At 38.8% G+C, this 13,842-nt stretch overlaps 1 protein-coding gene across 9 annotated transcripts in view; it reads right to left on the minus strand.

Moving 5' to 3' along the window:
* The window catches only part of Erc2 (ELKS/RAB6-interacting/CAST family member 2), an 893,871-nt gene that overhangs the window by 528,499 nt on the left and 351,530 nt on the right, over window positions 1-13,842 (minus strand). For all 9 annotated transcript variants that reach the window (XR_009057130.1, XR_009057128.1, XR_009057129.1 and 6 more), the window contains one exon: window positions 5,837-6,004. Coding sequence is in view for 6 of the 9 variants with exons in the window: in XM_057769470.1 (XP_057625453.1) it covers window positions 5,837-6,004 (168 nt within the window). In the remaining 3 variants the exon portion in view is untranslated. The remainder of the gene's footprint in view (window positions 1-5,836; window positions 6,005-13,842) is intronic.

Consider the following 13,842-nt stretch of genomic DNA (forward strand, 5'->3'; position numbering starts at 1 on the left):
GCTGCATGGCATCACAATGATGTCATAACAGATCACGTTTCTCACTGTACTACATCACTATGACATCATAACAGATCATGCCCCCCTCACTGCACCACATCACTATGATGACATAACAGATCATACCCCTCACTGCACTGCATCGCTATGTCATTGTAACAAATCATGCCCCTCGCTGCACTGCATCACTATGACATCATAACAGATCATGCCCCCTCACTGCACATCACTATGATGACATAACAGATTGTACCCCTCACTGCACTGCATTGCTATGGCATTGTAACAAATCATGCCCCTCGCTGTACTACATCACTATGACATCATAACAGATCATGCCCTCATTGCACTGCATCACTATGATGTCATAACAGATCACATCTTTCACTGCACTGCATTGCTATGACATCATAACAGATAACATCCCTCGCTATACTGCCTCAGTATGATGTCATAACAGATCATGCCCCTTACTGCGCTGCAGTGCTTTCACTGCCTCTCTAAACATATTGACAAACACTTAAAAAGAAGGAAACATGGGCTAGGGTGTGTCTAGTGGACAAAGCACTTGCCACACAAGCATGAGGACCAGTGTTTGGATCCCCAGAATCCACACAAAAGCCATCTGTGTATGGCAGAGAACTCAGGCACAGCCACAAAGTAGTGGCAGCCCAGCTGCAGTCACAGAGCACAGAAGAAAAGACAGGAATCCCTGAAGCACACAGGCTAGCCAGACTAGGGAATGATGAGCTACAGTGAGGGGCCCAGATTCAACATAAGATGGAGATCTAACAGGGAGAAGCTTGGTGTCATCCTTGCACCTCCACACACATGTGCACAAGCATGAGCGCACACGCATATGTACCCTCATACACCTTTGAACATGAATATACATATGACACACATATATGTGCAAAAAATAAAGAGGCAAAAAGAAAAGAAAATAATGTGGAACTAATAAACCCTTTCAAATGTCCAAATCAAGTAAGTTCATTATTTAAACATTTTGCCTAAAGGATATATACCACTGTGCTGTAGGCTGTAGTGTTCTCAACTTTATAACTTCCAAACTTGTACTCAGACCTTTGCTTCTGGCTATTAGGGGAAAGTTGAAAGTTCTACAAAATATGCTCATTAGTTAAAGTGGTTATGTATTACCTAGATGCTAGAAGTATCGCCTAAAAGTCTTCCCGTCAACTATTGCCACTCACTACTCAAGATGAGAACATGTAGTCTCACTTCCTGGCAGATGCTGAGCTGAGATCTTACCCCTCACCTCACACATAATGTCATCATCACGCACATTGAGGTCAAAACAGAAATGTTTATTTATTCAATTTGCATTACTGACTTATTCTATTTTCTCAAACACACACACACAAAATAAAACCTTGTACCTAGATTACATGACCATGGACAAGTTTATCATACATCAAAAGTTCCTTAGCTTTTTGGGGTATGTCTTGGACTAGGCCACCAGGTGACAGTCAAAAGTATCTTCCAAGAGTGTGTGTGACAGAGAACTCAGCACTAGTGTTCAAGACTCGCACGTTCAGTGGATGCCAGCTTGGTTTTCTGTCACTAATGAGGATTGATGAAATTGTTCTTCCATGGATTGGATCTAAAATGTTCTTCAAGGTCGTGTGATAGATAAAGGCCTGGGCCCTAGCTTCATTTGGGAAAAAGGTGGAAACTTAAAAAAGTGAAACCTGGCTGGAGAAAGGTCACTGGGGGCAAGTGCTGGAAGAGGGTGTTGTGGGAACTCCTTCAGCAAATAACCTTTTAGATAGCAGCCCATTTGGGGCGTGGTCTGAGGTATTATATCTGTATACACTGGAAGCTGAGAACCTAGTTGCTGGCCCCTTCCTCGCCCAATGCATTTATGAGATGTCATGAGATGAAAGTTTTGTCTGGCATACTTTCCAGTCACCATGATGTTCAGCTTCACTTCAAGACCCAAGCAGCAGAAGCAGCCAACCAGGGAATGAATCCTGTGAGACTATGAGCCACTGTCAATCTTTCCTCGCTTAGTTTGTCACAATAGTGGAAACTAACACAATCTTCTTTTGAGTTCTTAGAACACACTCTCATTCCTGCCAACCTATAAGGTGTCACCTACCCTGGACAGCCACCTTCCACCTTCAGCAGGCCTCGTCTAATCATCTTTATTAATAACTGATGCTTTAAAACAGAAATCCACTGAAAAAGCCCTTGTCCATGAATATCTTAATAGAAATGAATTAACAATACAACCAATCAAATAACCATATACTGAGAGCTCTAGACAAAAGCTGTGTAAGTTTTTAGTAAAGTATCAATGATTTAATGTAACTGATTTGTTTGTGAAATGAAACCCAGTGTACCACATAGGTTTCTGGTAAACCATAATAGGACAGGGGTGCACTGGGAAGAGATTTTCCTGTTCTCTAAGAAGAAATACTAGAGATTTCATTTACAGAGCACCAAAAGCATGGACAGATGAGGGGTCCAGACCTAGGGATTCATTGATAATCTCATCACATCTACAGAAACAAGAGAGTCAACTGTCTTAGTGATCTTTGTGTAGCTCGTCCTCGAGCCAGATTGGTAGGCAGAGGTTCTCCTGACCACAAGCAATAATAGCAGATCCCAACCTTGACTAACCAAATGTTCTTGTTCAGCACTTTAAGTTCATTCACTCATTCATTAAATATCCATTGGGCAAATATACCTGCTATGTGCTAAAAATATAGTAGTGGGAAAATAACAAAGCCTTACATCCTGGAATCTACATTCAGAAAATATCAGTGGAAAACTTTAGAACATTTTCCAGATGGCAGTAAGTTTTATTTAGAAAAATAAAATTGTACAGGGAAACCAGAGTGTTAGAATAAACACATGCCATTTTATGGGGGTAAGGGGACAAGGTCTAGGTATTATTTTGAGTACATATTCTCAAGAAGCAAAGGCATGAGTTATATACAAAAAGGATATTTACAGCTGTTCTATCTTGTACAAAGACAATGAGATTGACATATGTAATTTTATACTTCCTAATAGCCTCAACATACAGTAAGATACAAACAAAAATAATTAATTTTAGCAATATATTCTATGTCACTGATGCACCCAAAACATTTCATATAAATAATATAGAAATTCCTATTGAGTGCTCTCAACATTCTACTTCTTACGACAGACCTTGAAACTATGATCTGGTTGTCACTCTTGTAACATATTTCAACTGAGGAGCTTAACAACTGATAGCTACCATGACGGGTCTAGAACCAGTGCCTATAAAGGTTGAAGTCCCATACAATTTCAGGACTTTGAGAGAGCATATATATTGTTGTAGAAGAATACATGGCCCTTAGCTACTGATATGGCATGAGCATAAGGAGGCTAGGAAGTTAGGAGCCAAACTATGCAGGGTTCTATGACCTTTGTAAGAACTTCTACCCATTGGTATCAGTGAAAGTTGAAGTCACTTGGATGGGGAAGTATGATGAACTTGTGATTTGGGCAGCTGTGCTGGACCTAATTCTTGACTTAATGATCTACTATTACTATCCTAACAGTCTCAATTTTGGGAGCTCCATGTTTTCAGTAAGACTGAGACCTATAAATTATATAGCTGGTTGAAATGGGAAAGTTCTGATGAGAGAGTAAGTAAATTCTTTGGGGATCTAAAAGGGAAATTCTAGTTTCTACATTAAGAACAGAGTGTAGGAACCACAAATGTAAACACTAAGATCCAGGTAAGAGATGGTGATAAATGACACCAAAAGGAGGGGCCAGTTATTACTGTGTGCCTGCATTGGCAATATCACAGGACCATGCTGTCTACAGTGACTTCCTGACCAGTCAGTTTCTGCTGATTACAGTTTCAATAATTACTACCCATGATTCATAAAGTCCTTTATATTTCTGACATTTTGATTTTCATAGGAGAGCAGGGTTATGAATCTTCTTCTTGCTGACCTTTAAAAAACACCAACAACAATAAGGAAGATGCATGGTATATATATATAAAAAAACTATATAAAACAGACAATGGGCATTCCCCAAAGTAAAATATGGTGATGTCACAAAATCAGGATCCCAATAGGGAGTGAAACAGGGACCACTTAAAGAAGGAGAAAAGAGGGGCCCTAATGAGGCTGAGTATCTTATTAGGTTACTATGTACACTCTCTCCACCAATTCCAACTAAGTAAAAATGGGACATTTACATAAGAAGTGGCCACACTTCTCCAAAAATAGTCCACATGGATTTAGCCATTGCTATGGTCTGAGTGTGACACCCAATATACATACATACATACACACACAATATACATATATACATATGTAGATATACCCAATATACATATATACACCCAATATGCATACATATATATACATATATACCCAATAAATATACACACAAATATACCTACATATACCCCCAATATAAATATATACACACATTTAATATACATACATATACACTCAGTATACATACATACATATACACCCAATATACATATATACATACACATCCAATATACATGCTTCTATACACACCCAATACATATATATCCAATATGCATACATACATATAGACAGGTATACACATACACACATATATATATATACTCAACATACATACACACATACACCCAATATACATATATACCCAATATACATATATACATATACACACATATATGTGTGTGTCAAAATATAATCACCAGTGTGATTGTATTAATAGGTAGAGTCTTCAGGAAATGGCTGTCTGAAGAGCCATGGCCATCTGTATGGAATAATAACCCTATGAAAGGGCAAAATGAAGTAATTTAGCCTTTATAGCCATCCATCATCGTTCGTGAATAAAGCCCTTATCCAAGAAGACCTTTATCAGCCTCCAAAACACAAACACTTGGATCCAGGACTTTCTAGTCTCCAGTGCTATGAGAAACTAAATATCCACTCTTTGTAAAACACTCAGTCTCAGATGGTTTGTTATAGCAGGAGGAATGGATAAAGACAACAAGATGTGATCAATCAAAATTTATCTAACTGTAAAGTATATCAAAGATTCATCTTAAGACACAATCCCTAAATACACTGGTCAACTTTCATAATAAAAAACATTAAAATCACCACTTAGGAATTTTTCTTCTTTCTTTTTTATTTATTAATTAATTTTTTACATGCCAATCCTGGTTCTCCTTCCTCCTCTCCTCCCACTCCCCCTAACACATCCCCACATCTGCTCCTCCGAGAGGTTAAGGCCTTGTCTGGAAAGTCAGCTATGACTGTGCCATCCCATCCTTGAGGCAGGACCAAGGCTTTCCCCCAACCCCATGCCTAAGCTGAGCAAGGTGTCTCTCCATAGAGAATGGGCTCCACAGAGTCAGGTCACACATTCAAGTTAGATCCTGTACCCACTGCCAGTGGCACCACACACTGCCCAAGCCACACTGCAATTTTTTTTCAATCTATTTGTCTTTCTATTACAAGAGACTGAACTCAGGGTCCCATACATGTTCTTCCCACTGAGATACAACCTCAGCTCTTATCCTGGCTGACTTGCATTTTAGATTTGTATATAAATTGGAATATAATTCCTCATTGCTTAAGACTGCAAATTTAAAAAAAAACTATTTCTTGGGCAATCAAATAGAAAATACACAGTTCATGCTAAAAATGATACAGTAGAACTCTTAGTAAATTAAATACCAGTAAGTAAAAAACTGATATATCCTAATCTAAATTTTAAAGATACTCTACCTCCCACAGCTCCAAAGCTCTCTGAAATGTCAAACATGCATGATAACAACGCCCATCTTCGAGGAGATATATCAGCTACTCACTTTTTTCTGAAGAACATTGATTTTTCTTTCCTTTACTTCTAACATATCTTTCATGTCACGGATCTCTCCAGCTAGGGTCCCCTTCTCTTCTGTGAGGTCTTGCAACTGTTTCGTTTTCTTATTGAGAAAAGATTCTTTCTCTTCCAGGCGTAATCTCAGCGCATCTACCTGAAATGATGACAAAGATGGAAGGTTTCAGTTTTAAAGAGAGGTTTTCAGTAATCAGTGCTGGACTTGGTTTTCCAGGGAGGTTGTTGGTAATCAGCACGGGACTGCGGTGGGGGTGGCAGCGGAGGGTCGTGCAGTACATCACAATTAAGTCTCTGTTCAAAAACACCTTGGTGGGGGCTACAGAAGCCGCTCAAAGGTTAAGAGTACTGGCTGCCCATTCTTTCAGATGACCCAGGCTCAATTCTGGTATCTACATGGTGCCTAACAACCATCTCCAAGGGATCTAACCAACTCCAAGGGATCCTACACCCTCCTCTGGCAACTGTGGACACACATGGTACACAGACATAAATGTAAGCAAAACATCCATATGCATAAAATAAGAATAAATGAATCTTTTTTAAGTCAACGCCATGAATTTTAATAGCCTACAATCTACCATGATGTGCAAACAGCTGAACGGTGGTACTTAAAAAGAAAAATCTATATAGGTTTTGGGAAATAAGGCATTACAAAATAGTAGCATGTCTCTGTGTTTATTTCCCTACTCACGGGAAACAGAATGTTTCCTGAGGTTAGTGAACAAGGCACACTGCTTCCTCCACATGAGATGCCTGGGAGGGAAAACATTGCTCATGTTTTGCAGGGTCTTCCAAGAACACGGAGAACCAGAGAACATCTGGATGAAGAAGACAGACACGCAGAGGAACTTCTAAACTAGAAAAACGCATGGGCCAGAAGGAAGCTACGCTGCCAGGGCAAGGAAAGACATGGGAACAGTCATTCTCAAGTTGGATAATGATCGCGTTCCAGACACTTTTTCAAAAACAGCAAAGATCACTAAAGAATTCTTATTTCTACCTGAGATCAAACAATAGAAAATCAAAACTCTCATTTATCAAATGTTACTAGTTAAACAACAACAAAAAAAATAAGTTCTGTGTATTTTTATTTGTGTGTTTATATGTAGCATGTGTATGTATTGATGTGATTATGAATATATGTATGCGAGTATGCATGTGAACATATGTGTTCAACCACATGAAGTCCACAAGGTGATGAGAAGTGATATCTTTAAGTGTTCCCCACCCTTGTTTATTACTATTTTTCCAGACATGGTATCTTATTGAACCCATGCTTCACTGTCATTCCAGTTATACTAACTGGCCAGAAAGTCCCAGGGCTCCTCCTGTCTCTGCCTCCCCAGAACTGGGATTACAGATGAATGTTGTCACATTTGATTTTTCCATGGATGCTGGGGTTCCAAACTAATACTTGCATGGCCATCTCTCCAGCCCCAAGCCTTATGCTTAATTTAACATTCTGGACACCACACACACACAAAGTAAGTTTTACTTCTACACTACTCTGATCAGATTATAAAAGAAAAGTATCACTGAAGTATCAAAAAAAGACAATACAAAAAATATGAAAACCACTGAAATTAATTTTGTCTTTTCAAATTCTCCTTATCAATTTATATCATATTCTCACTCATGTTTACAAATATAGATCATGCCAGTTTCTAAAAGCAACTGTGACATATTATATGAAGGCTTATTGTTCCTAATTATTATTAGTAACTACCTATAAGTTTTCCAAGGAAATTTTTGATAAACAATTATATCTAATGCATTACTCTCAGGCATTTGCTTTCTCAATTGGATGTTAAAAAAATGATTAAACATCTTTACTAAAATTATTATACTCCAATTTTAGCAGACATCAGTGATGGCATCTGAATGGTTCTGTCTGTTTTAGATACTGTTCTAGTGCTGTTAGGAGACGTTAAGACTAAGGTAACTCTTAAAAGAGGAATCACTTATTTCATTGGATCTGCTTACAGCCTCAGAGAGCTAGTCCATTATCATCACGGTGGGAAGCAGACAGGCATGGAGCTGGAGCAGTAGCTGATGCACAGGCATCAAACAGAGAGACACTGGGCCTGGTGTGAACTTTTGAGCTTTCAAAAGCCCATGCCAAGTGACAAACCTCTTCCAACGAAGACACACCTCCCCTCAAAAGGATACTCTGTCTATTCCTTCCTAATAGAGCATCAATGAAGAACAAGCATTCAAATAGGTGATTGTATGTGGATCGTGCTCATTCAAACAAGCACACTGTCACCCCATAATGCTTAGATTAATCAATTTCCCAAAGAGAAAATAATAAAAGTTAGTGCAGAGGACACCTTGAGTGAATGAGTAAAGATCAGAGGCCCTGAGTGAGTATGTATTGCCTGACGTGGGCTTAGCCATTTCATTCCATGTTTCCTTAAGAAGGGACAGTAAGTATGGCTACTTGGAAAGAAACATGAGAGAGATCAAGAGACAGAGACTCGGGGGAGTATTGCGTTTTCACTTTCAGTTTGTAAAGTCTTTATGTAAGTCCATGGGGAGGAAATTCTGTTCTCGAACTGATTAAGAGGGTAGAAATATAATGAAAGAATTATCAAAACTCACCAAACCTCATAGTTTTATAATTCATATGTCAAAATAGTTAGATTTGGAATTTCAATCAAATTGAAAAAATATAAATATTCAACCAAGAATTAGCAAACATACCCTTCTCTTTCATGACCAGGAGAACAAACAACAGCAAAACCAAGTCTGGAAACTAAAATATCACATAAGCCTTCTGAGAGAACAAAAGAGTCGGAGGACAACAGGTTACTTATGGATGATGGGATACTGTGGTGACCCTTGATACAGATAGATGTCTGACCCTTGGCTCTCCACAACAGAAAATTAACATTCAGCAGCAGCATCAACCACTAAGAAGTAAAAATGATAAAATAACCAGGCAAAACGGGTTAGAAGTGTTAGCCTTGAGGGAAAAAAAAAAAGACTGGCGACTGGCAACAAGAAGTGGAAGACTATTGTGTGCCTACCAATCTGTGTTGAGAATTTTGCCTCTGTATAGCATAGTGTAGACTTAAAATTAAAAAAGTGTAGGCTATAAGAATACCATAATTATGCAAAATAAAAAGACCTGTGAGCATGATGAGGACACAGTGAAGAAGCAACTTGAAACATCGTAAGGACACACGGTGGGCCCAGGTCTATGAAGATCAGGGCAAGGAACTCTCCCCTTCCCCAACTTTAGCCGTAGCTTCTAGACTCTCAATGCCTGGTACTTTTTGGTATTTTACTTGGGTAAACTACCTCAGGAGAGGATACCTTGGGGTAGACATTTGCCAAAAGAGGATAATGTTATGTCAGGAGAGGATAATGTTCACAACAAGGAAGTTCCTGGAGAATCTTCTTTGTTTACCCCTATCCCAAAATGGGTGTGTGCACCAAAACTGTATTCTAAAATGTCAGAGGCTTTTACAGTTTCTGCCCTAGAAGAGAGTATGAAGCTGGGAACTGCCCTGGAGGAGAGATGTCAGGAGCCTGGAGCTCTGAGGCAGTGGTTCTGACTGCACTACCAGAAGGGGTAGATATTCTGTGACCAGAGACTGAGAACTGCAGGTTCTTCACATATGACAGCTATGCCTCTTCCTGTACATTGACCTGGGTAAACAGGCTGGCAAAAAAAGGTTTTAGGAGCAATTTTGATCCTCAAACCTTCACAAAGAAAACCCTCAGCTTCTACCTAAGCATCTCAGGTTCTAAAGTGGCTCATCAATATCTAAAGTTGACTTCATCTGCCAACCAGAACATCACCATTACTTTCTTTGGGTTATCTTATCAAATAACAAAATAGGATTTGCACTTCATGTTCAAAGCAAGGTCATTTGAACAGCTCCTTGATAAACAGCAGAACCTAGTGTTCCACAGTATAGCTGTCATTTGAAACAGTTTTCATCAATCATAGGTATTTTCACATGAACTCACTCAGTGAGATTCAGAGAAGAAATATTTGACCGGCTGGTGGCTTAGGCCTGCATCCTAGCTATCAAAGCAGGATGCTCTATGTGTGGACCAAAAGGAAATGTCCACCAACAAAATTGGGATAGAAGTAAATCCCAATATGCAAGGATGAGAACAGAAGTGGGTTGCAAACATTTGGAAGAAGTAGCTTCACACTGATGAATAGTATAAACAGCATTTATGGCACTTCCTCACCACCTGCGATTTGGCAGTGCCCTGCTAAACTATCCTGAGCCCATAAGAGATTAAAAGCGAGCCCCTCTATGAGAATGTTCTTCCTGGATTGAAACAGAGCAAGGATGGCTGTGATCAACATACTATTCATAACACCCAAACTCAACATGGCAGGGAGATGCCTGTGCCAGCTGAGGTCTTCTGTTGGGGAGTTTATTTTCCATGAGCCATAAAGCATGAACTTCACTTCAAAGGAATTTGTATCATGGCCTTCAATCACCTTTAGTCTATCTTAAAAGCTTTGTACAGTCTCCTAGAATCAAGAAGGAAAAAAAAAACTTGAGGCTCTTTTTTAAAAAAATAAAAAACTGACCTGAACTGCATCCAATTCTCAACCAACATTAGCTCAGCTTGCAGTAAGCAAGTATGACATCATTTCTAAAGTCAAACTTGAACTTCCAGATGGTACAAAACCACAAGCAGGCATGCAGGCCTTCTAGAGTGCTGAAGTTTAAAGATAGTGAAGAGTAGGCAAGAAAAGAGCAGAGCCTATGAAAAATTAGAATGTATAACTCTAAAGTGGGTATCAGTGAGTAGATTAAAGTTCTGCTACTAACATGCTGCCAACAGCAAACATCATTAGAAAAAGGAGAGAAAGAGGAAAGCCTTTCTAAGTCATGTGCCAACATCAGGTAGAAAGATAAAAGTTGAACTGCTTGAAAATGTTGAATACCTTTCTTTGTCCTTCACTCAACACCAAATAATTTTAAGAGCCTTTGACACTCTCTCTTAAACTTTGGCAGTTGACTCAATAATAATACCTGGCAAAGCAAAAAGTGCTATCATTTCCCAGAAAAAAAAATAGAAAGAAATGAGAATTATATGATATAATCAATGCACAAAGACCCATAAAGCTGAACTCCTATTTTTCCCATATCAGTTAACCACATGAGGCTTAGCTGTCTGATGTTTAAACTAGCAACAGCTTTCCATTTTAGGAGAATTGTTCATCTCCTTTGGATTCAGATGTGTGTGCCTGTGCCTTCACATATGTGTGTGTTTCTGTCCATGTGTGTGCATCCATAAAAACATGTAACATGAAAATGTAACTTTTTATCTTGCAGTATAAAATAAATCATTTGTTATCACTTAGGTTCCAGGTAATAACTTGAAAGGAAAGCACTTTGGCAATAAAATTGCCAAAAATTGTCAAAATCGTGGTTAAGCATTATTGATCTTCATGTCAGCGCCCAGGAATTTTAACCAGTCACAATAGTGAGGTATGCTTCTAAAGGTTCTGAATAAACAGTCCCTGACCTCTCTGACAGATTTTATGTGGGCCTTCACAGACAGTTTCAAGACTGTGACAAAACATCAAGTACCACTTGATGTAAAAGATATAATTTTAAAATCAAGTGGTTTTTGTCGATCTTATAATGACAGCAACACTTGAGAGGATGTAAGAGTTAGCCAATAAGAAGCTAGAGCTAATGGGTCAAGCAGTGATTTAAATAATATGGTTTCTGTGTGATTATTTCGGTTCTGGTCAGCCAGAAAGAACAAGCAGCCCATTACTATACGATTGGTGCCAACATGGTTGATTACAATCCACTTAAAACCTGAGAAGGCTTGAAAAGGAATTCTAGACACAAAAATACAGAGTTTAACAGAGCATCTTGCTGTTTGCTGGCCATGTGACACAGCTCCTTTAAGAAAGGTTTTCTTGACTCAGTGGTAGCAGAAAAAAAAGCTACACTATTTTGAAATGATGGCTTTCTGGGCTGTGCTGCCAGTGTGACTTCTGGCTCTTTCAGGAGACTGAGCATTTAATTGAGGTTTGTAAGCAGTATGTTACAAACTGCATAATGGGTCAACATAGAGGCACTGCATACTTGGAACTGGGCAATGGGCATGGCTTGCAGAGGCAGTGAACGGACTTCTACCATGTTGAACTGTGCAGAGCAAGCAGGCAGGGCCGTATACATACTAGTAATGCTTCAGCTTAAGTTTTTAAGAAGCACTCAGCATTTTAAGAAACGCTCCTGGACAGTAAAGAATTACAGATACACAATAGAACAGATTCAGACATAAAAGACCTCTAAATGGGTCACAGTGTTGGATAAACGTATGTAGGATTGGGAGAGATATGAAAAAAATAGTTATAAAAGGAAGTAAATAGTTTAAAAAAGGTAAAGTCTTCAAAGAGACAGAGTATAGACAATCATAGATGAAAGGAGTAAAGATAATAAAAAATAACAGATTTAAAACAAATAAGCCATGTAAAGATGAAGAATGCACAGGGAGTCTCTGATGGAGGAAGGTCATTGGTTAAATAATAAAGAAACTGCTTGGCCCTCATAGGTTAGAACATAGGTGGGTGGAGTAAACAGAACAGAATGCTGGGAGGAAGAGGAAGTGAGCTCAGACTCCATAGCTCTCCTCTCTGGGGCAGATGCGATGAAGCTCCTACCCAGGATGGATGTAGGCTAGAATCTTCCCAGTAAGCGCACTTTGGGGTGCTACACACATTATTAGAAATGGGCTAGTCCAGGTGCGAGAGTTAGCCGAGAGGAGGCTAGATATAACGGGCCAAGCAGTGTTTAAAAGAATACAGTTTGTGTGTTGTTATTTCGGGGCATAAGCTAGCCAGGCGACCAGGAGCTGGGGCAGCAGGAACACAGCCCGCAGCTCCCCACTACAAGTCTGGATTATATTATTGTATTTTCTTTGAATTTTTGACTGTGAAGAAGATAAGTAACCAACATATATATACTTTAAAGGTATCTTATTTACAAAATTTGGGTCTAAGGATATATTGCTTTGGAAAAGAAGTTCTTTTGTTTCCATAGAAGATGAGAACCTGTGGATTAATTTCAGACTAATGTGCTTTGGTAGACCTGAAAGGTCACCTTGAACACCCCTCAAAAAATTACTTTGCCCAATAAAAATCAGGAAGCATTTTGGAGAACTATGCCCATATTCCCAAATATTGTTAATAAATATTTATTTACATTTAAAGAGGAACATGCTATAGAGATTTTCTTTGTTATGGATTGGTTTATTGATACAAATTTGAAGTCAATTTTATTATATTTGTATTTCTTCTCTTGATTGAGGTATTGTGTTTGTACAGCTCATTTAAAAATGTAATGTACAATTAAGAAATATAGCTTAATAGATAATCATCTATAATAGTCAAGCTTGTAGTCATGTTAAATTTTCTAGATGTACAGAGATGTAGTTCAGATGGATAGGCATTCTTCAAATCTTTCAGAGAGACCTACAGAATATGGCATTTAAAATGTTTTTAAAACTTAGGGCTTTTCATGACAATGAGACACATCTGCTCCTAGCAGTACCAATTACTTTAAGAGGATGATGGGCATCAAAGAGGCTCCTTATGGAGTTGGATAGGATTTGGGCAAGAAACTGCTCTTGCCAGGACTGCTTAACTGGATATGCAGTACCCACAGAGAAATTACTGTTGAACTTGCCTAAAGGTGAGATGGTCCTTCCGAGTTCCTGCTTCATGAAAGAGTCTGCCCAACGTTCTGCAGGATACAGAAAAAAGTGACTGACAAACTGCCAATATAGGTAGACCTGTCTTTGAAATTTTCTGCTTTATGGAAAAGTCTGTTGGATACTATGAGTCTGTAGGCTGAAGATTGGATGCCCCAACGATACAGAAAAACTTTGGGTGACTATCTAGGCAGTGAGATGTCTGTCAATTCTAGAGTTTTGGAAGTTGCTTACAAAGCACTCCCTGTTTACTTAGGTAATATTATA

Source organism: Chionomys nivalis, chromosome 5 (assembly GCF_950005125.1).
Source record: "Chionomys nivalis chromosome 5, mChiNiv1.1, whole genome shotgun sequence".
In the NCBI taxonomy this organism is placed as follows: Eukaryota; Metazoa; Chordata; class Mammalia; order Rodentia; family Cricetidae; genus Chionomys; species Chionomys nivalis.